The sequence below is a fragment of the Notolepis coatsorum genome (genome assembly GCF_963971535.1).
Source record: "Notolepis coatsorum genome assembly, chromosome: 15".
Classification (NCBI taxonomy): Eukaryota; Metazoa; Chordata; class Actinopteri; order Aulopiformes; family Paralepididae; genus Notolepis; species Notolepis coatsorum.
In genome coordinates, this window is record NC_140179.1 from 68,995,392 (window position 1) to 69,022,811 (window position 27,420).

Consider the following 27,420-nt stretch of genomic DNA (forward strand, 5'->3'; position numbering starts at 1 on the left):
CGGAAATGGTTCATAGATCAACATCCCATAATAGCGATCTTTTTGCTCCACGCTGATCACCCAACGGTAAGAGGAAGCTGCGGTGAGTTTCAGCGTTTTTGATTATTATTAACCATACAAACTGCTCTAATCTATATATCACCCATACAACATGAATCATTTAACGTCGGTCATTGCATTATAAACGCCCCCCCCCCCCCCCCCCCCCCCCCTCCGGTCAACATCAGATGATAAGTCATAATGTCTAGGATCATGTACAGTTGAAATTTTTATCTGGCGTCAATCGCTATCAAACTGCATTTGATGATCTAATATATGCATAAATGGCTATATCTCACGTTCTATGAAATACAGCAGAAAACGATAAAAACATATTTATACTCTAGACAGTATTTTAGTATGAATGTGTGAATGAAAAAGTAAAACATTCCTACATCCTGAACGATAGATAATTGATGTTGAATGGGCCATAGTAATGTCAATTTAGCAATACAATTTAAAAGTTATAGCCCTGCAAAGAAGTGAACATCTCCATAGACAAATAGAGCTGGCAGAGGACGGTTTAGGACGAATCAAAGTGGTGGCGGAGAATGGGTTAATCTAGATTAAAAATAGCATTTTTCTACTTAAGACCGAAGCTTGTAACAGATATTTACTTGAGTAAAATCATGGAATTAATGTAAAATCAACACAAATAAAGTATATTTAGATTCAAAGACTATTTTAATAGCTTTCTTTGAATACAGTTTCTCTCCTGTGAAATACAGATGTTCAACAAAACCATCAACATTGACTCAGCTAGACCTCTTTCTTATATCCGCGGTGCTAAGATTGAAGATGTTTCACTCCATAGATTAATCTAGATACATTATTTTAATGCTTTAAATAATTTGTATTAATCTCTTAAGTTAAACCATTCATTTTGACACCCCTACAACAAACGCATTAGTATGTCCCCTAAAAGTTTGGTTCAAATCTGTGCTGAAATGAAAAAGCCTTGAGGGGGATAAACAGTTTCGGACGACAACAAAAAGAAAAAGCATAACAATGTTCCCTAAATCCAATATGGCGGACTGTATGTGTCCTTGAGGCTAACTCGTTCATGAGGAAATAAGTGTAGCAGGTTTCACATCTCTACTGTATATGGTTCATGAGATACGTCTATTTGAATTTGCGCTTTTTAACGCTTGTTATAGTGCCACCGTGAGGTTTGTTCGTTCCACTTTTGTGTGTCATCACGTGACGTTCGCTGGTCTATCAGCATATTGCATAAAAACTATAAATAATAATAATAATAATTATTATTATTATTATTATTATTATTATTATTATTATTATTATTATTATTATTATTATTATTATTATTATTATTATGCGTTGAATAAGAATAAAACCACCCATTACAACAGCTTTACCTTAGTGGCGTGCATCCTAATTATAACATTTGGAGTCAAACAATTCTAGACAGAACAACCTTCATTTATTCAATGGAATAGACTAGAATTGGACTGCTGTATTTAATTATATCTATCTAGGTCGTCCTCGGACGGGCCCTCCATCGGTGCTTCCAGTCATCCCGATCCTCCATGCATCTGGCTAGCTCGCCGGTGCTTTCTGTTCCCGCATCTCTCCTGAGTACGTCCACGTAGGTTAATGTGGGACATCCTCGTGATCGATGCCCGTGTGTTGGTTCCCACAGCACAAGTTTGCTGATTGGCATCTCATGGTGTCTCTGGCAGTGACCTGCCAGCCTCATTCTCCTGACTGCCACTTTATCGCTCACCTTTAGCACCCCCCCATACAAGTTTGCATTAGTGACATGCTCATCCCTGTTGATGTTGAGCACCACACGCATCATTCTGGTGTAGCACCCATCCAAGGACTTCTGCAGGGTGGGCTTCAAGGTCCAGCATTCACTGCCATACAAAAGGACAGACTCAACTGTTGCATGAAAGAAGTTGAGCTTGATTTGACGGGGGAGGTTGGATTTCCACACACTGGTCATGCCGTTCAGAGCCCTCCACGCAAGCGCCTTCCTCACTTTAAGGTCTTGCTCGGACGAGTTGACCCACGAGCCCAGGTACTTGAAATCACTGACTTCCTTTAGAGCAGAGCCTCCTGTTGTCCTTAGAGGTGGATGATCCGGGAGGATGTTATACATTATGACCTCGGTTTTCTTGGCATTTAGCCTAAGGCCAACCTTGGCGCACTCCGTCTCCACTCTGCACAGGAGTTCCTGTGCCTGCTCCACCTGGTCAGAGAGCAGGCTGATGTCGTCCGCGTAGTCAAGGTCTGTTAGGACTATGGCGGGGTGTCGTCTCGATCTCCTTGGGGTTATTGTGAGACCAAGTTCCTGCTCCCGTCCATTGATGGCCTTCCTGAGCGCATAGTCGAGGACTATGACGAAAAGGAAGGGGGCAAGGGTGTCCCCTTGCATCACTCCAGCCAGGATGTCAAATTCTTCACTGTTGCCGTCTGGGGTTACCACCTTGGCCCTTGTACCCGTGTGCATGGTCCCTATGGCCCGGAGTAGATTGGGAGGGATTCCATAGGCCTTGAGTATCCTCATCATCACGGCTCTGTGTATCGAGTCAAAAGCCTTTTTGAAGTCGATAAAGCACAGTACCGCTGTCAGGTTGTTCTTCTTCACCTCCTCATTGATTCTTCTCAAGGCCAAGATCTGGGCCACAGTGGTCCTCTTCTCTCGGAAACCATTTTGGTTCTCCCTGAGGTGGGGGTCGATGGCATTCCTTATCCGGTTTAGTATCATGCGATTGTACATTTTTGCAATGACACATGTCAGACTTATGCCACGGTAGTTGTCTGGCTTCGAGAGATCTCCGGACTTAGGCACTGGGATGATGTTAGAGAGAGACCACATATCAGGTTGGTTGTTTTTCATCATTTCAGTGATGTTTCCGGTCAAGATGCTCTCTACAGCTCCTGAGTAGAAGGACTGGAGTATCTTCCCCGATACTCTGAACTTCCTTAACTGTCTCAGGTGGTAGAGGCGCTGCTTCGCTTTCTTTACTACTGTGTCTATGTGTGTTGACCATGTCAGATCCTCTGAGATGTGGACCCCCAGGTACTTAAAGCTGCTCACCCTGTCCACGGTAGCCCCGTTAATCATCAGTGGTGTGTGTGTCTCCTGCTGTCCTCTCCTATAATCCACGATCAGCTCCTTGGTTTTACCAATGTTCAGGAGCAGGCTGTTGTCCTGGCACCAGCGTTCCAGTACCTCAACCTCCTCCCGGTAGGCCTTCTCGTCGTTGTCCGAGATCAGCCCCACCACCACCGTGTCGTCTGCGAACTTCACTATGGAGTTGGAGCTGAACTTGGCCACACAGTCGTGTGTGTAGAGTGAGTACAGCAGGGGGCTTAGAACACAGCCCTGGGGGGACCCGATGCTCAGGGTGATGGTGTTGGAGGTCTGACCCCCCACCCTGACCGCCTGGGGTCTTTCACTCAGAAAGTCCAGTACCCAGGCGCTCAGGGTGGAGCTCAGACCCAGCTCGATCAGCTTGTCCACCAGTCTGGTGGGGACTATGGTGTTGAACGCTGAGCTGTAGTCAATGAACAACAGTCTCACATAGCCCCCCTTCTGACCTCTGGGGGAATGCCGTCCGGCCCAGAACTTTTCCCTTGCTTCAGTGTGGATTTCACTTTGGTAAACTCCCTGGCTGTGAAGGGACCATCGTCAATAGTGAGATTCGTGAGGACGGCAGGTATCGTCTCCTCATCTTCATCCACTGTCAAGTGTGTTCCCAGTAGATTTCGGAAGTGAGTGAACCAGGAGGTCACCCTGTCCTCTGGGCTGTTGCCTTCTACCTGTCCCTGCTTCGACCTTTTCCTCCCACTCATCTCATTGATGACCCTCCATGCCTCCCCATACTGCTGTTCACCATGCGCTGCCTCCACTCTCTGCACCTTCTCCATCAACTCCTCCCCCCTTATCTTGTCGTAGGTATCGAACAAAAGCTGTTTGGCCTTTTTCAGTACCTTGCGATTCTCTGCAGTCTGCTCATGCCCGTAGCCTCGTCGTGCCTCCTCCACGCCCTCACGTGCCACCATGACTTCTGGGTGTTTGGACCTCCGGGAGACCCCATTCCTCTCCACCACTGGAACACACATCCTGGCCGCCTCTTCATTCGCAGCAACGAACCGCCTGTATTTGGTATTAGGCTCCTCCTCCTCACCTAGCAGCTGAAAGCGATTCCTCACTTCCACTGCGTACCTAGTTTGAAGTTTAATTATGCTTGACAGATTTAGAACTGACGGCTGTCGATTCATGGTCCCTTTATGCCTCTCCCTCTATCCCTCTATGGGGCGACAGTGGGTCAGGAGGTAGAGCAGTCGTCTGGTAATCGGAAGGTTCCCGGTTCGATTCCCGGGCAGCGTGTCGGAAGTGTCCTTGAGCAAGACACTTTTTTTTGTATCCACTTTTTCTCCCATTTTCTATATTTTCTCCCATCCCAATTTCGTATCATCCAATTCAACCCTCCCCTGTCACGAACGCTGTTTCTTGCCTCCCACAAGCCGGCTGCAATGTGGACTAAGTCATACATAGCACAAGCCCCCTCCGGTACTTGAGGTAACAGCAGTCGCATCTTTTCACCTGCGCAGCTCGATCTCTCAGTGGCGAGGAGTAACGCGTGGGAGGCTCACGCTGCCCCCGACACTTCCTGATTCTACTGCGCAGGCGCACCAACCGACCTGTAGGAGTCGCTGTCCACAACGCCCGATCCCCATCCATCAGTTTCCCACCCCCTAATACGGCCAATGTGTATTAGTACGGACGGCCAGCTAAACTGAAAGCAATGTGGAGCGCTGGGCTCGAACAGGCGAGCCCAGCGTCTCCGTCATTCGTGGCGAGCGCCTTGCCCACTACGCCACGTAGCCGCCCTCCTTGAGCAAGACACTTAAACCCCTAACTGCTCCCGATGAGCAGGGTGGCCACTTGCATGGTTGCCTCTGACGTCGGTGTGTGAATGAATGGGTGAATGTGAGGAACAAAATTGTAAAGCGCTTTGGATAAAAGCGCTGTATATAAAAGTCTAAAACCCATTTGCCAATAGCTCAACTTTTCTAGATGGTGTATCAACAAACACATTATCTGACTAAGTCAGGGCTGTGAGGCTGAAATCATTATGGTCAAGGGATTCCCCAAAAAGGAGAATACAAGTGTCAAGAAATATTATTAGGAAATAAAACCTTTGTTCATCTCTGTATCAACATAAGCGCTAAACAACTGTAACAACGGGTGCAGGGAAGATAGACCGTTATCATAGAGCAGACTGAAGTCCTCTGTTGTGATTTTAACAGTGATTTTCATGTACATTGTGTTCATATTAATATAACATTTAACATTAATGAAATAATATACATTTTGTCTAAACCCAAGTTGGCATTTTCTTGCAGTGATCCGCTGTTATACAGAATCTGTGATACTAATATGACCTAGCAGCACCCATTTCAATGTGAATGGGCTGAATGTACCCAATAGGGAGGTGTAGTCTGACATCACTTTGGACCGCCCGCGAGGTCCACCCGTATAGGGATTTATCATTGGGAAAATGGATTATCGGCTATTGTAACAATTCTGCCTTGTGAACATCGGAAAGCTTTCCATTTTTGCACAAAATAAGTTCCCTTCTAGCACTAACATTATTGTTTAAGCATTTTTGTTTGAAATCAAATTCGGCGATTTTTCTTTACGATTAATTTAATATTAAAGTGAATATTATAGATTGTGGATGAATACCCACAGAAAGGTACACCATGCAAATGTTCATGCTTTATTTGTTTTAAACGAGACGATTTAGAAATGGGCAATGGGGGATTTAAATACGTTGCAATTTTGCGAGGTGGACCGGCCGGAAACAGGAATGACGTGACCACTACACCTCCCTATAGAGCTGGGCATTCAGGTCCACGCCACATCCTCAACGGTCCTCCAAGACCCCTTTTCATTGTGGGATCAGTAGTTTCCTATGCTAATCTCTCTTTAACAGCTCCAGGAACATAAATTGTTAAGACCACAAGAGGCCCCTCTGATAACCTTTAGAGGTTAATGCTGCTAAGCAATGACATTTATTTTGAATGCAGGCCCTTTAGGAGCTGTGTCCATCTGGCACATTATTGTTTAGGGGCGGGGGGGGGGGACTGTACATTGGAGGGGGTTGGGTTTGGACATTTACAGGGGCCAGTTTTGAATTGCAATCTCCCGTAGGTGCTCTTTGAGTGGTTTTGAAGGTGGGTAGTGATTCCCATATTGATGGGAATCACTGTGGGAACCACAGTGACTCATCATTGATGACTTGGACTTGGACTCGGACTAGGGTAATTCAGACTAGGGACTCGACTCGGACTCGACTTGGGCTAGTCTTTGGTGACTCGGACTCGGACTTGAATACTGGGGACTCGAGACTCGACTCTGACTCGATATTTAGTGACTCGACTACAACACTGTTGCTTACAGTAGCTGAGCTACATCTACTGAGGTGAAACATGTGTTTACTCCTTTCACCGCTGTCAATGGGACTAATCATCTGTCTTGTCTAGTGTTGTCACGATACTGGAACTTCAAACTTCGATACGATACCTTGAAAAGTATTGATATTCTATACCATTGTCGATACCACGGGGAAAAAGGTTCAATCTTAAAATGAAAAAAAAAGATAAATATATATATATATATATTTTATAAATGTTGCTTTTGTTGCTGGTTGATTCTCCTCAGCTTCTCTCTGGTACTATAAGAGAAGATAAATATAACACTTTTAAAACCCTTTGTTTATCTTTAGATCACACATATACAAATAACTAACTGATATAATCTTAGAAATTAAGTAAAGTTAATAGTACTGCATGTTAAGCATAACAGATTGATTGATTGATTGCAAATTGTATAACAGATTGCAGAATGGGTACAATACAGTACAGCTCAATACACACAATTGTTAAGGGGATGCAGACCAGAGAAAGACTTTTGTCTTGTTTACATCAGGGTCCCCCATTTTCAATTCATCATAACATATATGACATTTAAAACATTTATTTATTACCTTTTTTCAACTGCAAAGTAAAACTTTGTCAACATGTTTTATCTAATAAAATAAAGTTCAGTCTGTTCATCTCACTTCAATACTTTTTATTGCAGAACATGGTATTTTCTCAAGCAGACAGATGTAAACACTGTAATCTGTGTTGCATGTACCTGACAAACTGAACTGTTTATATTACAGTCATGTGTGTGAGTGTGTGTGTGTGTGTGTGTCTGTCTGTCTGTCTGTCTGTCTGTCTGTCTGTCTGTCTGTCTGCCTGCCTGCCTGCCTGCCTGCCTGCCTGCCTGCCTGCCTGCCTGCCTGCCTGTCTGTCTGTCTGTCTGCCTGCCTGCCTGCGTGCGTGCGTGTGTGCGTGTGTGTGTGTGTGTGTGTGTGTGTGGACTACTGTACTATTACAGGAAATGAACAATGCAACTTCCTTTTTTTTATGAATAATTAAATATCGATATTGCGGGAAATGAGTATTGAAACCGTTTTAAATATTCAGAATCGATATGTATCGAAAAATCTATATTTTTGACAACACTAGTCTTGTCCTGTATGTTTTCCAGGTGCAACACCTCCAGAAAGTCCTTACCAAGAAAAGAGACCCCGTCACTCATGTCTGCTTCATCGATGAGATCATCAAGGTGAGACACATGTGTTGCCGCTCGTTATCGTTACAGACCTTTCAAAACACTCCCCCCTCAACCACAGTGGCAAGTGGATGCCGGTTTCCATCATCAAATTGTACATTTCTTACCAGTTTTCTCTTTAGAATGGAAAAAGATTGACTGAAAAGAGCAAGTAGTAGAAGCCAGTCGGAGTTAGGTTACTATGGAAACACTGCTCTTACCAATTACCCAGAGATGTACGTGTGAGTTAGGGACCAAATGACGTTGTCCAAATGCACTGCTACTCTGTGTTGTAGCTCCACACGCATACGTGCTCTTCACCACATAAGCATCGGGCAAAAATGGGGCTCGTTTTGCATAACACGGCTGACTATTGCATGCCCAAAGTCATTTGCGATTTATTATACTTTATACTTATAGCACATGCATGAGTCTGGTCTCTTTTGAAAGGAAACATTCTGAACTTTCTTCCACAACAAAGTAGAATCAAAACCTTGAAATAGAGTTAAAGGTTTTGTGTACTCACATTTCTGTTTACTTGTTGCCAGATGCCTGTTTTTAAGTTCCAGCTGAGAGGTAGGAGCTAGAAAAAGAAAACATAACGGACGGTTCCATAGCCTGAAGTCTTATCTACAGTACAGGTCCAACGTTGATAGCAATCCCATGGAAAATGAGTGTTTTACAAAGGTTTTTGTAATGTGTGTACCGGCGTTAATTCGGCATGATTATCCAAAATGGCCGTCCACTTCCATTCAGACGCTCCTTGGCTACAACGGTTGTAAATAATTTTCGCCATCAACGGTGACTGGTCAGTTCAGGACCGTTTACAAGCGGATGTGGTCACTCATCGGAACGGCTTGTCAAATGACGCTCGCCGGATATTCCGTCTGGTAACTCGAGACCTGAAGCACGCAATAGGTTGACTGAGGTGACGATCGAACGGCGGCAAATTCAACTTTCAAACAATGTATTGGTTGATCGGCGAAAAATGCAGCCCGGAGCCGACAGACGAGCGCAAAGTGCCACGATGTGCGCGCGAGTGCCTGACGGCCCGCCGTTGCTTAAGTGGGGTCAAGGCCACGGATTGATTCTTGTCTCCTAGCCCCACATGGACAGTGGCAAAGATCCTGATGGAAGGTGGAAATTCCATTGTCCCCCGACAGGTCACTCGCCACCTTGAATATTTGTTCATAATATGCTGCATTTTTTGTATGATTTTGATATAGTCTTTTTAGTTGCCTTTGAGCACACACACACACACACACACACACACATGCACATACCCACACACTTACAGCCTTCTCACGCACACACACTCCCAAGACACTCGCACACGTACATAAATATTGTATCTTTTTACTTTTGAGACCATGTTGTCACTCCTTTGTTGTTGTTGTTCTGGTTTGTTTGTGACCTCGTGCTAACCAAAGGCGCTATATAAATAACAGTGCCTTGACTTTTACAAATGTGTATACACGAACAAACACAACAAACGCGATGCTGTAGCTAATCCTCCAGACGCTAATTGCTCCAGACAAGAAGATAGGAAGAGGTTCCTTAAGAGCGGAGGTCAGCGCTACGTTTCTAGGCAACTAGGACACTGTCGTCTCGTTGCCTTTGTGTCTGCACTACCGTTGAACACGCGACTGTCGAGAAACGGGTCGTATGAACCTTTAAGTTCAATCGATTTAGAAAATAAATTAACACCTGAGCCCGTTCATTTGGCACAAAAAAAATATTAAATGTTTTGCACTTTGTTAGAGAGTAAACAGCGGTAGTCTATAATGTGAAAGTCTAATGAATTTTTCACATGATTTTAAATGTCAGGGTCAGAAGAACCTTTCCATCCCACTACGGGGTTCACCTGTGGGGTTGGGAGCCTCTGCATGTGAGAGAGGAAATGGTTTGATGAGGAGAGACAGGGTAAGTGAGGGAGGAGGAGCGAGGAGGAGCATGTGACTCCTGAGACTGTGGGTAGAGTGTTATAATGGGAGGGTAGAGGAGAAACACATCACTAAAGCACCTCTGTTTGTTTGTGGGTGCCTGTGGACAAGTATGTTTCTCTGTGTGTGGGTGCATGTGGACATGTATGTTTCTCTGTGTGTGGGTGCATGTGGACATGTATGTTTCTCTGTGTGTGGGTGCGTGTGGACATGTATGTTTCTCTGTGTGTGGGTGCCTGTGGACATGTATGTTTCTCTGTGTGGGTGCGTGTGGACATGTATGTTTCTCTGTGTGTGTGTGTGTGTGTGTGTGTGTGTGTGTGTGTGTGTGTGTGTGTGTGTGTGTGTGTGTGTGTGTGTGTGTGTGTGTGTGTGTGTGTGTGTGTGTGTGTGTGTGTGTGTGTGTGTGTGTGTGTGTGTGTGTGTGTGTGTGTGTGTGTGTGTGTGTGTGTGTGTGTGTGTGTGTGTGTGTGTGTGTAGACATGTATGTTTCTCTGTGTGGGTGCCTGTGGACATGTATGTTTCTCTGTGTGTGTGGGTGCGTGTGTGTGTGTGTGGGTGCATGACATGTGGACATGCATGTTTCTCTGTGTGTGTGGGTGCGTGTAGACATGTATGTTTCTCTGTGTGTGTGTGTGTGTGTGTGGGTGCATGTGGACATGCATGTTTCTCTGTACCTATGGCGCAGTGTGTCTCGTCAGAATCACAAATTTGACTTTTGGAAAACTCTGTCGATTTTTCCGACTTCTTACAATGTCGTGTTGGTCCAAGGTGTCGTGAAATATTTTCCTTTCGTGATACAAGTTGTTATCAGAGATAAGACATTAAAAGGTTCCTACCGCTAACGTCACAGAGGTTGCCCGATTTAGTTACCCATCTGCGGAAAGGAAACGGCCCCATGGCGCAAGTGTTCTGCAGGACTAGCGTAAACCACTTGGTTCTGACGTTTTTAAAATAGAATTCTGGTCCTGGTGAGTGCCGGTCCCCTGGATGCAGAACTTCCAACCTTGTTGTCAAGGCAACGTGATCGCTTCCCCATTGTGTCTAGAGATGATTTCATAGAGAACAGACCTCATGTGTTTATGTACACATGTTCCCATATGTACCGGCCCTGCGCATTCATTCACGTCACGCGGATCTGACCCGCCGACCTTTGCCCTCAATTTAAAGGGTCAGCTCCATCGTACTGACCTTCAGAATGTCAATCAATTTTGTAATGCCTCGCCCATGTTCTCCTAAGTATGACTCCTGGGTTGCATGCGTCAGGGTAGAGAACGCTCATTAGAACACTAGCTAACCCCAGAGGCCCTCTGAGACACAGAGTCATTGAAGTATATATTCCCAGTGCATGCCTAAGAGTAGTGAGCACTCATTAGTGCAGTAGCTGACCTCACAACCCCCCCCCCCCCCCCCCCCTTCCTGAAACACCCTGTCGCCGTGACAGATCAGGAAGCTCAAGGAAGTCATTGCCCCTGGCCGTGGATAATAAACAAGACTGGAGATCCTCAGTGTTTGTGTGTACGTGTGTACGTGTGTGCATACAGTATGTGTGTGTATTAATATTAGTGTCTGGTTTAGGGCTGGCGAATATACACATGTATCTTTTATTTATTTGTGTGTGTGTGTGTGTGTGTGTGTGTGTGTGTGTGTGTGTGTGTGTGTGTGTGTGTGTGTGTGTATGTGTGTGTGTGCGCGTGTGTGCATACAGTATGTGTTACAAAGGATCAGATTAAACCGAATATATATATTTATTTATTGATATATATTGCATAGTATTTGTATATTGTTTGATATCCCCTGTATATTCCTTGTACATATACACGGAATATCCCTTTAGCCCAGACCATAATAGTTCATTCTCCTATTGGACAGCGGTCCACCGGCGCCAGGGACCGGCCTCCGGAGCCAGGTTCAAAGTCACCGTCAAGATGTGTCTGGACATGGCCCGGCCTTGCTCAGGGATACGCGACAGAAATGAGAGTGGAACTAGTTTGTTCACCGTGCGTATAAATACGGCGCAGGTGAATGTAGAAGCCCCTTACCCCCTTACCTCCGTACCCTTCGTCCATTTAGTATGTTACCGATAAGTTGAAGCCTCACCCACGATACAACGTGCGGTGAAGTATGGCCTGTTTGGCCTCAGAATAGAGCATCGAGACCGCGTGCGAATTAATAACTGAATTGTCAGAGTTTGGCGCTATACCGTCGAGTGCGACATATTTCTATTAAGTCTTTAATAGTCTATTTGTGTATAGTGTATCGTGCGGTTAGAATCCTACAGTGGCCAGCATCTCCAACGCTTTCTCGTATTAGCTAGAGTTCTTATCCAGGCTGGGCCGACCGCATGGCGCTTTCACCCGAGGAGACCTAGACGAGAGCCGTATGGACATGTACACTGGATTAATCTACCCGACGACTACATAGCCCTTTGCGGCTGGAATATATTTGCTTTGGTCCTGTGATTTATGGAGCGGAGAACCAGCCAACGCTGCATGTGTTGGATTTACCCCGAGAGGAGTCAAGTCGAGTCGGCGCCCAGAGAGCCTGAGGCCGACTAGCTTTCTTCCCTGTGGAGCTACAGTCTACAAGAGAACCAAGCTGTATTCGTCTGTGGATCAAGAGGCTACTGCACCGGCTTCTGTACCTGAAGTCTCCCTAGTCATCGTTGACCAGACGTCCTACTACCGACAGATCTTCTACCCCCCCTGCTGGCTTACAACCAGTGGGAACCCCTTCCAGTACCTCCCGCTATATTACCAGTGTACCATAGATATAATTCCCTAAGATTCAGGTTGTATAATTACCTCCTGCGTAACCAGAGAATGGACATTCATTATTGATTTGCCTACGCATATTCCTTTGCCTTACAAGTGCATTCAAAGAATAATGTAAAGTATCCTATGTACCTTTTGCTCCATTAAATACTTGATTAATACCTTTGACTGGAACCGATTTCATTGTGGGAAGTGTTCATCATATTCATATATCGTGTACTGTATGGCCAGTAATTAAAGTACATAAAGCGGTAATGGTTTAATGATACCATACTTATCAATACAGTCAGGGAATTGTACCCCTCAGTTACAGTATGTGTGTGGATTTATATTAGTGTCTGGTTTAGGGCTGGGCGATAAAGCGAATTATGTACAAATACCAACATTAGGAATCACCTACCAACCTAATTTTGCAGATATCGAACATATTCCTCCAGTATGTAGGCTGTTTTTTCAACAACCAATCACTTGCCTAGACAAATGTGTTGACAAACAAACGTTGCAAAGCACAGATCGCCAACGCGATTGTTTATTATTGTTTCATTCATTGTCACCGAGGTAAATGTGATATGAATTTTAGGTCGTACTACTGCTCAGCCCTGGTCTGGTTGTATATGCGACACAATTGACCCATCTCAAACCCCGCCCCTCTTCTCTTGATCCTCCAATCACAGCGTTCTTTTGTCCCGAGGGAAGCAACAGTTGTGATTGGAGGATCAAGAGAAGAGGGCGGGGTTTGAGATGGGTCCACTGCGTCCCTCCGCACTGCAGCTCAGTCGGTTCTGTCCGCTGACGGCATCTTCTTGTGCGCAGGACGGACATCCTGACATCCTCTACACCTTCTGGAGCGATGTCACCAGCACGCTGTCTTTAGAGTTCCACAAAGCCACCACAGGTGAGGTCATCAACTTCCCACATATCTCTCACTCACTCACTCACTCACTCACTCACTCACTCACTCACTCACTCACTCACTCACTCACTCACTCACTCACTCACTCACTCACTCACTCACTCACTCACTCACTCACTCACTCACTCACTCACTCACTCACTCACTCACTCAACTCACTCACTCACTCACTCACTCACTCACTCACTCACTCACTCACTCACTCACTCACTCAACTCACTCACTCACTCACTCACTCAACTCACTCAACTCACTCAACTCACTCACTCTCTCACTCACTCACTCACTCAACTCACTCACTCACTCACTCACTCACTCAACTCACTCACTCACTCAACTCACTCACTCACTCAACTCACTCTCTCACTCACTCACTCACTCTCTCACTCACTCACTCACTCAACTCACTCACTCACTCACTCACTCACTCAACTCACTCACTCACTCAACTCACTCACTCACTCAACTCACTCACTCACTCAACTCACTCTCTCACTCACTCACTCAACTCACTCAACTCACTCACTCACTCAACTCACTCACTCACTCAACTCACTCACTCACTCACTCACTCAACTCACTCAACTCACTCACTCACTCAACTCACTCACGCACGCACACACTCACTCACTCACTCACTCACTCACTCACTCACTCACTCACTCACTCACTCACTCACTCACTCACTCAACTCACTCACTCAACTCACTCAACTCACTCACTCTCTCACTCAACTCACTCACTCACTCACTCACTCACTCAACTCACTCACTCAACTCACTCTCTCACTCACTCACTCAACTCACTCAACTCACTCACTCACTCACTCAACTCACTCACTCACTCACTCAACTCACTCACTCACTCACTCAACTCACTCAACTCACTCACTCACTCAACTCACTCAACTCACTCACTCACGCACACACACTCACTCACTCACTCACTCACTCACTCACTCACTCACTCACTCACTCACTCACTCACTCACTCACTCACTCACTCACTCACCCTCCCTACCTCCCTCCCTACCTACCTACCTACCTACCTACCTCCCTACCTACGTCTTCACCGCACCAGCAGGGATAAAGTCTTCCTGAGTGATTTCAGGCCCGCTGATGATACAGGAAATGAGAGAAGTGCAAGGCGTCCTTGGCTCCTTGAAGACTTTAACACTATATGATCAACAGTCTGTGCTCGTCTGCACGCAGCCGTCGATACATAATTGTTTGACGTTTTGCACCCCCCCCTTCTCGTACATTATGGTTATGACAGATAAGCTATTTATTTTTTGCAATTTTGAAACGGCTGTGCAATCAATATTTTGTTTCAGCGTTTACCCCCCCCAGATCCATATTTGCATCCCTATTGTTTGTATATCTGCACATGGTATATGTATGTGTGAGTCTTCCTGTATGATCATGTAGTACAAACGGCACAGGGAGAGACATGGGGGGGGTGTGGTGGGGATGGGGGGTGGATGAGGAGGAGAATATTGTTTGTCAACACGTGAGGAAGCATTCAGCCAGAGATATCCATCTATTATTTACAACTGTGTAGTCCCATGCTCTCACTCTCATATCATACATACATGTACGTCACACACACATATATTATATATTATATGCAGTGTTGGGAAAGTTAACTTTCTACATGAACTAGTTCAGTTCACAGTTCACACATTTTTAAATGATCAGTTCATAGTTCATAATAAAAAATTCGGAACTAAAGTTCATGGTTTAAAAAATGAACTCGTTTTATAGTTTATAGTTCTTTTTTCAATACGTTGCTGCGAGCTATTATTTGTCAAAAGGATGGCATTTCCATCACACTGTGATTATTTATCAGTGTTTCCCCTAACGTTGCCTTGAAGGGGCGTCGCGCATAACGTGCATCTAGTGGAAATACAGTACGTTCAGTTCACGTTCGCCCAAAATATTAACAAGTTCATGAACGCGTTCAGGTACATTGTTGCATATATGTATATACACACACACACATACACACACACATATGTATATACACTAGGGGTGGGAATCGCCTTTTTTTTTTATCAAATTTAATTTATTACCTTTTTTCAACTGCAAAGTAAAACTTTGTCAACATGTTTTATCTAATAAAATAAAGTTCAGTCTGTTCATCTCACTTCAATAATTGTATTGCAGAACATGGTATTTTCTCAAGCAGACAGATGTAAACACTGTAATCTGTGTTGCATGTACCTGATAAACTGAACTGTTTGTATTACAGTCATATTCCAACTTAACTGAATGCACATGTGTGTGTGTGGACTACTGTACTATTACAGGTATTGAAATGAACAATGCAACTTCCTTATACAAAAAAAAAAAATTATGAATAATTATCGATAGTATCGCCACGCAAAGTATCGCGATACTACTACGTATCGATTTTTTCCCCCACCCCTAATATACACACACATATATACACACACACACATATATGTATATACTAGGGCTGACCCCTATTAGTCAAATAGTCGACTAATCGATCGAAAGGAGCCTTAGTCGACTGCCAACCTCTTAGTTGAATGCAAAAAATAAAAACAAATTATTTTATTCTTTTTTTTTAACTTTTTTTTTTTGTATCATTCTTTCCAAAAGAAAAGAGGCCTAGAAGCATGACTAACGCTAATGGCATGCATACCAGAGGCTAACTGCCTAAGAAAACAGGCACAGAGGCACTGAAAGAGGATTTCACCCATCTAATGAACACACTAGACTAGACAAATATCAAGATGTATCCATCAGTGGACCAATTGCATGCTTTCGCAGAAGACAAGAAGCTTTCCGTCGACTCCTTCCGACATTAAGCACCCTCCACGTATATATATATATATATATATTTTTTTATTTTATTTTTTTTTCTCTCTCATAGTTGACTAATAGTCGACTATCGGCTAATTTTGGCGACTACAAATCGACTATACAAATCCTTAGTCAGGGACATCCCTAGTATATACACACATATATGTATATACACACACACATGTATGTATACACACACACACACACACACACACATATATATAATCAGTGGTGCAGTCGTAATATCAGAACTGCCTGTACGCTGTTTAAATGACGCCACGTGCACGTGCGCTCCCACGCGTGCACGCGCATGTTCCCTCGCGTGCGCACAGAACAGATGATTATTATGCATAAATAGTAGGAAACATGTTTGTATAGGAAATTACTAGTTTTAGTTTAGTTTTTGTAAATATTGCCTTGAAATAGATAAGCTGAAAAAGGTAGCAGGATGTAGCCTTCAATATAAAGAAATTATATTGTCAACAGATATGGTTGAAAAACAAACAATGTTTTAAATGTAATTGTAGATACAATATTGTAGTTACAATTTCTTTAATTGAATTAACTTAAACTAGAAAAGTAAATACAAACTAAATTAACAATGTAACTTACAGTTTATAGAAGGACAGTTTCCTTCTGAAGCACAACTTAATGCCTCATCCTTCCAGTCGGGACCATTTGTCCACAGATCAAGCAAACCCCCACCAATTGGTAAGCAAACCCCCACCAATTGGTATACAGGGCTTGTATTTTGGTTTTGCACTTCTCGTTCTTTGTTATTATTGCTATGCCATTGTTATGCAAAGACTAGGTGATAGCTGAGTACCGGGTACTTGGCGCAACGGACGTCGAGTCGAGTGAAAGTTGCGAACGCATTTTTGTGTGCGCGCGCATACACACATCCGTGCGCGACTGCGCATACTTCTGCTCAGAAAACTGCTGGGACGGCGTGGTACCCGCGTGGCACCACCACTGCACCACTGTATATAATGGTAGACAAAAAGACATGAGAGAAAGGTATGATAGACACAGAGGGAGAGAGACACTCAGTGGGTTATGGATAAGTGTCTGCTGACAGCCGTAACGTAAAATGTCCGAAAAGAGAGAGGAGTAGGTGAGAGAGAGAGAGAGAGAGAGAGAGAGAGATAGAGAGAAGAGAGAGAGAGAGAGAGAGAGAGAGGAGAGAGAGAGAGAGAGAGAGAGAGAGAGAGAGAGAGAGAGAGAGAGAGAGAAGAGAGAGAGAGAGAGTGAGGAGAGAGAGAGAGAGAGGAGAGAGAGAGAGAGAGAGAGAGAGAGAGAGAGAGAGAGAGAGAGAGAGAGAGAGAGAGAGAGAGAGAGGAGAGAGAGAGAGAGAGAGAGAGAGAGAGAGAGAGAGAGAGAGAGAGAGAGAGAGAGAGAGAGAGAGAGAGAGAGAGAGAGAGAGAGAGGAGAGAGAGAGAGAGATTGTCTTCCAACAGACACAGAAAACACCCCACAGTGTCCTGCTGAAAGCTCTTTCTCCCCCAAACCTACTCTGTAGTGTTGAGAGGAAGTCGGTCTGCTTCTAGAAGTAGATATTTCATCAAGGCTGGGAACTACTCAGTCAACACTGGTCAAAACGGCTTTAGCTGCCTGATGCCGAAAATAAAGCTGCGTTGACCAGTTTATAAAAAAATATATTTTTTAATGTTTATTAGCAACGCCAAGCTTTAAAACCATTGCGTTTCTCTGTCCAAGACCCTTGTGCAACTGTGAGTACCTTTGAAATGTCTCTGCGATACTTGTACAACAAGCGTTTCGTGGAGGACCAGTTCTTCAGAGTTAATTATGGGATTTTACAATGGAGGAGCAAGGGACTGTGGATTCACTCGGTGCATCACAGTCACGAAAGGGGCTACTCCGTTGCACACCTCAGAACAATGGTCAAATGACATGAAGCGTTAGAACTAGGGCTGTCAGTTATCGCGTTAATTAGATTAATTAATTACACAGCAAATTATCGCGTTATGAAAATGAACTAGAAATGTATTTAAAAAAAATATATCTTTTATATATATATTTTTATCTCATTCATTCCATAAGAACGTAGAATAAACATTTACAGACTTTTATTTTTAAATGGTCCATTTGCATGTTCTTGGTATCTGATTCTATGGACATCTATGGATCTCAGGGAATGTATTCCCAGTATCAGAAATACTGTGTCTGTTACTAGGCTTGAGTAAATTGTAATGAACCAAATGATTATTTTTTTGACTGTGAATAACACCATGCTAAAATTGACCAGACCTGAAAAATCTAAGCAAATGAATAAAGGGAAGATGATTAAACAGAAGGTTTTGTAGATACAGTACTGAATTCTGCCATCCGGACACATGCAATTTGAAATATGATTATAGAATATAAAATATCAGGCCTAAAATGGTTATGCGATTAAAATGTGATTAATTAGATTAATTAATTACAAATCCTGTAATTAATTAGATTAATTATTTTGTATTGCCTGACAGCACTAGTTAGAACATCTAAAAAAAATTATTATGATAAAAATCTGTATGATGCAATTTCCAGAGAAAGAAAGTGGTTGAAAATCAAACGTAAGACACTCCTTTGGACAGTAATTATGTAAACGTTTATTTAAAGTGAGTGTGTACGTGTGGATGTGTGTGCTGTGAGTGTAGATGATGGATTGTTACATAGTGTCATTGTCGTTGAGCATCCTGATGGCCTGGGGATAGAAGCTCCTTCTGAGTCTCTCTGTGCTTGCCATGAGACTCCAGTATCGCTTGCCTGACCGCAGCAGTTCAAAGAGGCAGTTGTTTGGGTGACTAGAGTCTTTGATTATTCTCTTAGCCATGCCCCTGCAACGCTTGTTGTAAATGTCCTGGAGAGTGGGTGAATTGTGCCACTCTCTGTAGTCTGCTACGCTGTACAGCTTTAATTTGTGTGTCTTGCCCCCCCCCCCCCCCCAGCCTCGTCCTTCCTGAAACAGGCGGTGGAGGGGGAGTACCCGAAGCTTCTGCGCCTGTACAATGACCTGTGGCGTCGGCTGCAGCAGTACAGCTCCAGCATCCAGGGGGCGCTAACGGCCGGCGGAGGGATGGACTCCGCTCTGGACATATCCACCACCGAGGCAGACCTCTTCACACACTCCAAACAGGACTACGAGTAAGCAGAGATTAGATTGTATTGAGTCCTTGGAAACAGTTGGCATCAATATTTTGTGTTTTTTTTGTAAATGATGGCACAGTATTTTTTATAAAAAAAAATTGTCTACTTTTTCTCCCATTTTCTATTTTTCTCCCATCCCAATTTCGTATTGTCCAATTCCTCCCGCCCCTGTCTCGAACGTTGCTAGACCATGCCTCCCACAAGCCGGCTGCAATGTGGACGAAGCCTTGCATCACGTGTCCCCTCCGCTACACGAGGAGGCAGCTGTCGCATCTTTTCACCTGCACAGCGCGATCTCTCAGCGACGAGGGTCTGCGTGGGAGGGACACGCCGCCCCCGTTGCTTCCTGATTCTGCTGCGCAGGCGCACCAACCGACCTGTAGGAGTCGCTGTCCACAACGTCCGATCCCCACCCACCAGCTTCCCACCCCTAACACTGCCAATTGCGTTAGTATGAACGACCAGCCAAGCTGGTAGCAATGCCGAGAGCTGGGCTCGAACCCAGCATCTCCTGCATTAGTGGCGAGCGCCTTGCCTTATTTTTATCAAGTTTCAACCATGTACACATATTGATAAATGAAACCCACTGGCTGTGGAAAAATATTTTGTCAACCTGATTTGAAATAATTCCGATTGGACATTTCAAATCAACCGTTTACATGGACACTTTCAGTGCCAGCAGGGGGCGCACGATTTAGTGCTTGAGTGCCACCACCCACTTCAATGATGGCGTTAAAACGCCTAATCTATGTTTTAAATTATGGCTATGTGTCTAATCTGCCCGTCGCTTATCAATGACTTGTTTGCAGTCAACATTGTCGAAACGGATTGTTTTTTTATCGGTTCATTTTCCTTTTATAGCATTTTGAAAAGCCCTTGTTTTCAAGGAAAGTTTTAAGATTCCGTGATAATCGCCCTTTACTGGAATATTCTAGAATACACAAAAACGTTGTCATTTTTCGGCCTATTTATGAATCGTTTTCAAATAAACGCTAGATTATCGATAGTATGTGTACGTATGCACGCTATATAGGCGATCTGAAAAATCTATTCTCTTATTTCCTGATCGCTCGCACAGCCACACAGCCACACACACACATAGGGAAGAAGCTTATATCTCCGTGAAAACAGGTCTGATTATCCTAAGACTGGTAAAATAGATTCCTTACCTGAGATCAGATGTTATCCAAAAAGATTATTCCAATTCCTGATCGCCATTCCAAATATCGATCGCTTTTATTGATCCAACGGTACATACTGGACATATGTATTCCACGCTGTTCTGAGGGTCCACAATGAATCCGATCGGCTCGGGTTACATGCCTGAGAAGTAAAATGTGGATTCCGGATTTTTCTTTTCTCATCCATTTTCATTGAGTCCATTCCAAAAGGGTGCATTACCATCTGGGAGACGATAGGGGGCGGTTTTTTCACATCTGAGCTCCTACAGGGGCTGCTGTACCAATGGGAGACTCGGTTGATGAAATATGAATTCAGATCGCGAATAAAAAAATAAAACGCTAATAAACGTCGTGGGCATTCAGGCATTGGGCTGATAAAGCGAGATATGACGCCATGGGTACTGAAAGTGTTAAGGAAATGAATTGTGTTTAAGTGCCCCAAAGCATGTAATCAGCATATCACCTGTTTGACATGCTCATTTTGATAATCCTGTGCATAATTTTCAACATTTGGTCAAACAACTCGTTGTTTCAAGCCCTTCAACCTTGCTCGACCCTGGCTGTAATGTAAAGCTATGCTAGCTGACACTGTATGTAGCTACCGTTAACGTAGCATATACCGCCAGCGACCACAACGTTTGACCATGGTCTGTAGTGTGTACATGTCCCAAGTCAAAGACGTATTTTTACGTCATCATTTGGATTTCCCCGGAAACTCCTTCACGTCACTTACCATTACTTAACATTACCCCCACGTGGGGCAAACATGTACACAAATAATACATTAATCCCTACCACAGACAAACAAGTGGTTTACGCATTCACATAGCTATTAGGCAATACTATTTTACTTATAGAACATTTTTACACCACCCCTCTCAAATCAATTTTAATTTCCTTCTGATTGAGCCAGGCCTTTCTGAATGAGGTGGTTCACATGAGCTATTTCCATTTTGATCAGGCTATTATTCAGATTATTCAGATTATTAGTGGAATATTAGGGTCCGTGTAAATGCAACTACTGACTATTATTCACTTCCTTTTCTAGGTGTTTGTGTGCCATGAACCTCTAAGGACATTCAAATGTATTCATTCATTAATTTATTATTATTAGTAGTAGTATTAGTGGTATCAGTATTATTATTATTAGTAGTAGTAGTAGTAGTAGTAGTAGTAGTAGTAGTAGTAGTAGTATTATTATTATATTTTATTTTATTGAGAAAAATAATCACCAGTCCTCTGTTAGCATTTGCTATTAATGGAAACGCAAGTCAGTGGTGAATGAAACAGATTATCACCCTTTGTTCTTGTCATTGCATTTCCTTCCATAAGATCTGGTGGTAAATAACTGAACTGGTGACTTGAGAGGACTGGTTTATATTAACCCTTTGATTGCCGGGGTTAAATTCATAATTTACCATCCCTCGCCAGCCCTATTTAACATGGAGAAGTTCCCCTTCTTTGCAGGGCTATAACTTTTTAAATTGTATTGCTAAATTGACATTACCATGGCCCATTCAAAGTCCTATATCTATTGTTCAGAGTGTAGCAACGTTATACTTTTTCATTCACATATTCATACTAAAATACGGTCTAAAGTATAAGTATGTTTTTATCGTTTTCTGCAGCTTTCTCCAGAACGTGATTTATAGCTCCAAATGCATTATATTGATGATGAAATACAGTTTGATAGCAATCGGCGCGAGATAAAAAATTTCAACTGGACGTGGTTCTAGAAGTTACTACGTATCATCTGATGTTGACCGGATGGGCGGGGGGTCGTTTATAATTTCGTGGGCAACGTTATATCATTCATCTAGTGTGGGTGATATGATCATTGGAGCAGTTAGTATAGAAGACATTACAAAATAACGCTGAAACTCACCGTAGCTTCCTCGCGCCGTTGGGAGATGAGCGTGGAACAGAATTTTTTCTATTATGGGATATAGAAATACCCGATCCATTTCCAGGTTGTATAATAGTATATACGTCCAAATCATGTTGTTTATCGAGTTATTGGCAACGGATCGATATCCATTGTGTCGAGCTCGAGTCCCGGGACCTATAGCGAGTGATCGGACCAAATTGAAATGAGCACCAGCGTCACTTCCCTGTTTATGCCCTGGGCGATCTGCCGATCGGCCACCAGATGGCGCTCTTGAACCGTTAGAGAGTTGACAGGGGCTCACCAGTACATATAATGTCTCCGGGGGAGAAATATGATTTCGATCACAGATTTTTGAAATATTGATATCAATGACGCTGTACAGCGTCATCGGCAGAATAAGCATGGCGGGGAATGACGCTGAAAAGCGTCAACGGCGATTAAAGGGTTAATGTTAAAGGCATTTTCAGCTGAAAACACACACGCACACACACACACACACACACACACGTGCCTCCGGCAACAGCATGATTGTGCCATCTATTGATAGAATAAGACACCATGGCAATTTGCCTCAAGGCGTGTAAATAAGTTTTGGAGAGATGCTCTGTTTATTCCTGCCAGCAAATATATATTCAGCCCTTCACAAGCTATCATATGTACAACACTACAGCTATGCATATATTCAGCCCTTCACAAGCTGTCATATGTACAACACTACATCAAAGATATATTCAGCCCTTCACAAGCTGCCATATGTACAACACTACAGCAAAGATATATTCAGCCCTTCACAAGCTTCCATATGTACAACACTACAGCAAAGATATATTCAGCCCTTCACAAGCTGCCATATGTACAACACTACAGCAAAGATATATTCAGCCCTTCACAAGCTGCCATATGTACAACACTACATCAAAGATATATTCAGCCCTTCACAAGCTGCCATATGTACAACACTACAGCAAAGATATATTCAGCCCTTCACAAGCTGCCATATGTACAACACTACAGCAAAGATATATTCAGCCCTTCACAAGCTGTCATATGTACAACACTACAGCTATGCATATATTCAGCCCTTCACAAGCTGTCATATGTACAACACTACATCAAAGATATATTCAGCCCTTCACAAGCTGCCATATGTACAACACTACAGCAAAGATATATTCAGCCCTTCACAAGCTGCCATATGTACAACACTACAGCAAAGATATATTCAGCCCTTCACAAGCTGTCATATGTACAACACTACAGCTATGCATATATTCAGCCCTTCACAAGCTGCCATATGTACAACACTACAGCTATGCATATATTCAGCCCTTCACAAGCTGTCATATGTACAACACTACAGCAAAGATATATTCAGCCCTTCACAAGCTGCCATATGTACAACACTACAGCAAAGATATATTCAGCCCTTCACAAGCTGCCATATGTACAACACTACAGCAAAGATATATTCAGCCCTTCACAAGCTGTCATATGTACAACACTACAGCTATGCATATATTCAGCCCTTCACAAGCTGCCATATGTACAACACTACATCAAAGATATATTCAGCCCTTCACAAGCTGCCATATGTACAACACTACAGCAAAGATATATTCAGCCCTTCACAAGCTTCCATATGTACAACACTACAGCAAAGATATATTCAGCCCTTCACAAGCTGCCATATGTACAACACTACAGCAAAGATATATTCAGCCCTTCACAAGCTTCCATATGTACAACACTACAGCAAAGATATATTCAGCCCTTCACAAGCTTCCATATGTACAACACTACAGCAAAGATATATTCAGCCCTTCACAAGCTTCCATATGTACAACACTACAGCAAAGATATATTCAGCCCTTCACAAGCTGCCATATGTACAACACTACAGCAAAGATATATTCAGCCCTTCACAAGCTGCCATATGTACAACACTACAGCAAAGATATATTCAGCCCTTCACAAGCTGTCATATGTACAACACTACAGCTATGCATATATTCAGCCCTTCACAAGCTGCCATATGTACAACACTACATCAAAGATATATTCAGCCCTTCACAAGCTGCCATATGTACAACACTACAGCAAAGATATATTCAGCCCTTCACAAGCTGCCATATGTACAACACTACAGCAAAGATATATTCAGCCCTTCACAAGCTGTCATATGTACAACACTACAGCTATGCATATATTCAGCCCTTCACAAGCTGCCATATGTACAACACTACAGCAAAGATATATTCAGCCCTTCACAAGCTGTCATATGTACAACACTACAGCTATGCATGTATTCAGCCCTTCACAAGCTGTCACATGTACAACACTGCAGCTACTGTATGCAAGGTGGAGCTGCTAGTAGCAGGTCAGCGAGTAAAGGGTTAAGGTGCACACCATGTACTCACAACACTGGGTTCAGATGTGGTTTGTGACGCAGACCCCCACGCCCCATATGTTCCGTCTCTCTTGACCATATATGGTCAGATATGTTTTAATAATAATTAGTGCTGTCAGGCGATTAAAAAAATGTATCTAATTAATTACAGGATTTGTAATAAATGTATCTAATTAATCACATTTTAATCGCATAACCATTTTAGGCCTGATATTCTATATTCTATAATCATATTTCAAATTGCATGTGTCCGGATGGCAGAATTCAGTACTGTATCTACAAAACCTTCTGTTTAATCATCTTCCATTTATTCATTTGCTTAGATTTTTCAGGTCTGGTCAATTTTAGCATGGTGTTATTCACAGTCAAAGATATAAAAAAAAATAATAAATTTAATTGATATTCTCATTTGGTTCGTTACAATTTACTCAAGCCTAGTAACAGACACAGGGCTAGATCCACAAAGAATGGATTGCACGGAGCAAGTTGCACCCTTACTTAAAATTCATTATGAATTGAAAATGGGGACCCTGATGTAAACAAGACGAAAGTCTTTCTCTGGTCTGCATCCCCTTAACAATTGTGTATATTGAGCCGTACTGTATTGTACCCATTCTGCAATCTGTTAATAAAAGTTTCATTCAATCAATCACCGTGCAGATTGATTGATTGAATGAAAATTCTATTAACAGATTGCAGAATGGGTACAATACAGTACGGCTCAATACACACAATTGTTAAGGGGATGCAGACCAGAGAAAGACTTCCGTCTTGTTTACATCAGGGTCCCCCATTTTCAATTCATAATGAATTTCAAGTAAGGGTGCAACTTGCTCCATGCAATCCATTCTTTTTTTTTAAACTTTATTTTTTTTAGCGTTTATCGCTTTTCTGGTCAAGCATGACCGACAGATACAGGGTGAAACGGGATATAGAGCAGGGGAAGACATTCTGGCAAATGACGGCGGGTCCGGGAATCGAACTCGGAGTCCACCAGATCCGTGACGCAGCACGGTTTTCCCCGACGCAGAAATAGCGCCGAGATATGCGGTGAGCTACTGGAGCCCCCCCATGCAATCCATTCTTAAAAGGGGGGTGGATGCAGGCTGTGGTTCAGCTTGAGCCTCTACCAGCAGAACCAGCTTTGAGATTGGCCGGCGAAGTGTGCTCGTCTTTGTCCTAACCAGCACTTGCCGCACGAATCCTCCTGCATCCGGTAGGACTTGAGTGACTTGGCCCATTAACCAAGAGTTTCTTGGGGAGGTGTCATCGATGATGAGGACCACGTCTCCTTCTGTCAAGTTTCTTCTTTTCTTGGTCCATTTCTGGCGTTTCTGTAGCTCTGGCAAGTACTCTTTTAACCATCTCTTCCAGAACAAGTCCACCATGTACTGAACTTGACGCCACCTTCTTTTCCCAAAGCCGTCGCTTGGATCAAATGTGCCGGGAGGAAGGTAAGGTTTGGTCTTGAGCAGGAGGAGGTGGTTAGGTGTTAGTGGCTCTAGGTCTCCAGCGTCGTTGGAAGCGGTAGTGATGGGCCGATCATTTATGATAGCCTCCACCTCGCACAAAAGAGTGGTGAGCCCTTCCTCATCAAGCCTCTGCTGCTGTGTGAGAGCACTGAGAATGTGTCGGACAGTTCTTATTTGCCTTTCCCAGATTCCTCCATGATGGGATCCTGTTGGTGGGTTAAATATCCACTGTATCCCTTTAGTCAGCAGGGTGTTCTGGATCGTTATGTGGTTTAAACCTTGGATAGCTTCTCGCAGCTCCTTCTCAGCTCTAACCAGGTTTGTCCCATTGTCTGACCTTGTGATTTTGACGGTGCCTCTTCTTGCCACAAACCTCCTGATGGCGTTAATGCATGAGGTGGTGTCGAGACTTTGAACTAGCTCCAAGTGCACTGTTCTGATGTTGAGGCAGGTGAAAACCACACCGTATTGCTTCACCTCAAATGGGCCGAAGAAGTCTACGCCCACATTTGTGAAGGGCGGATCCTCAGGAGTGACTCTTTCTTCTGGCAAGTTTGCCATGAACTGTTCACCCCTCACTTGACTGAGTTTCCTGCAGGTCACACATTTCGAGATGACCTTTCGGATGGCGGCATTTCCTCCAGGAATCCAATATTTATGCCGCAGTCGAGAGAGGGTGTGACTCCTTCCACTATGTCCTACGTTCTCATGAACATGTCTGCAGACCAGTTGAGTCATGTGATGGTTCGGGGGTAGGATAAGTGGATGCTTGGCTTCCAATGGCATAGCTGATTTCACCAGCCGACCACCCACTCTCATCAAATCGTCCTGGAGAACAGGGGAGAGCTTATTGAGGTGACTGTTCTTCTTTACTGAAAGTCCCTTCTTCAGCGCCGTCATCTCCTCCTTATATGAAGTAGACTGACAAAACTGGATTATCACGGTTTCTGCTTGCTGTAGATCTTCAGCTGAGAGGGGTCCTTTCTCGTCTTTTGCCTTCTTGTCACTTGGGCCTTTTGTCGCTTGTGCTTTCAGCACAGACTTGATGCGCAGGATCCAAGCAACAGCTTTCTTTAGGCGATGCCATTCAGAGTAGTGAGTGAGCAACTTGTTGACTGTGCTTTCACCATCCTTTCCAATGGTCCCATCCTTTCTGGTGGTAACTTGTACCGAAAGTACTTTAGAT

General features: G+C 43.6%; 1 protein-coding gene across 1 annotated transcript in view; it reads left to right on the forward strand.

The window, feature by feature from the left end:
* Positions 1 to 27,420, forward strand: part of cog5 (component of oligomeric golgi complex 5) — a 320,599-nt gene that overhangs the window by 255,367 nt on the left and 37,812 nt on the right. The window contains 2 exon segments of the mRNA XM_084330304.1: positions 13,209 to 13,290; positions 19,088 to 19,283. Coding sequence (XP_084186430.1) covers positions 13,209 to 13,290; positions 19,088 to 19,283 — 278 coding nt within the window.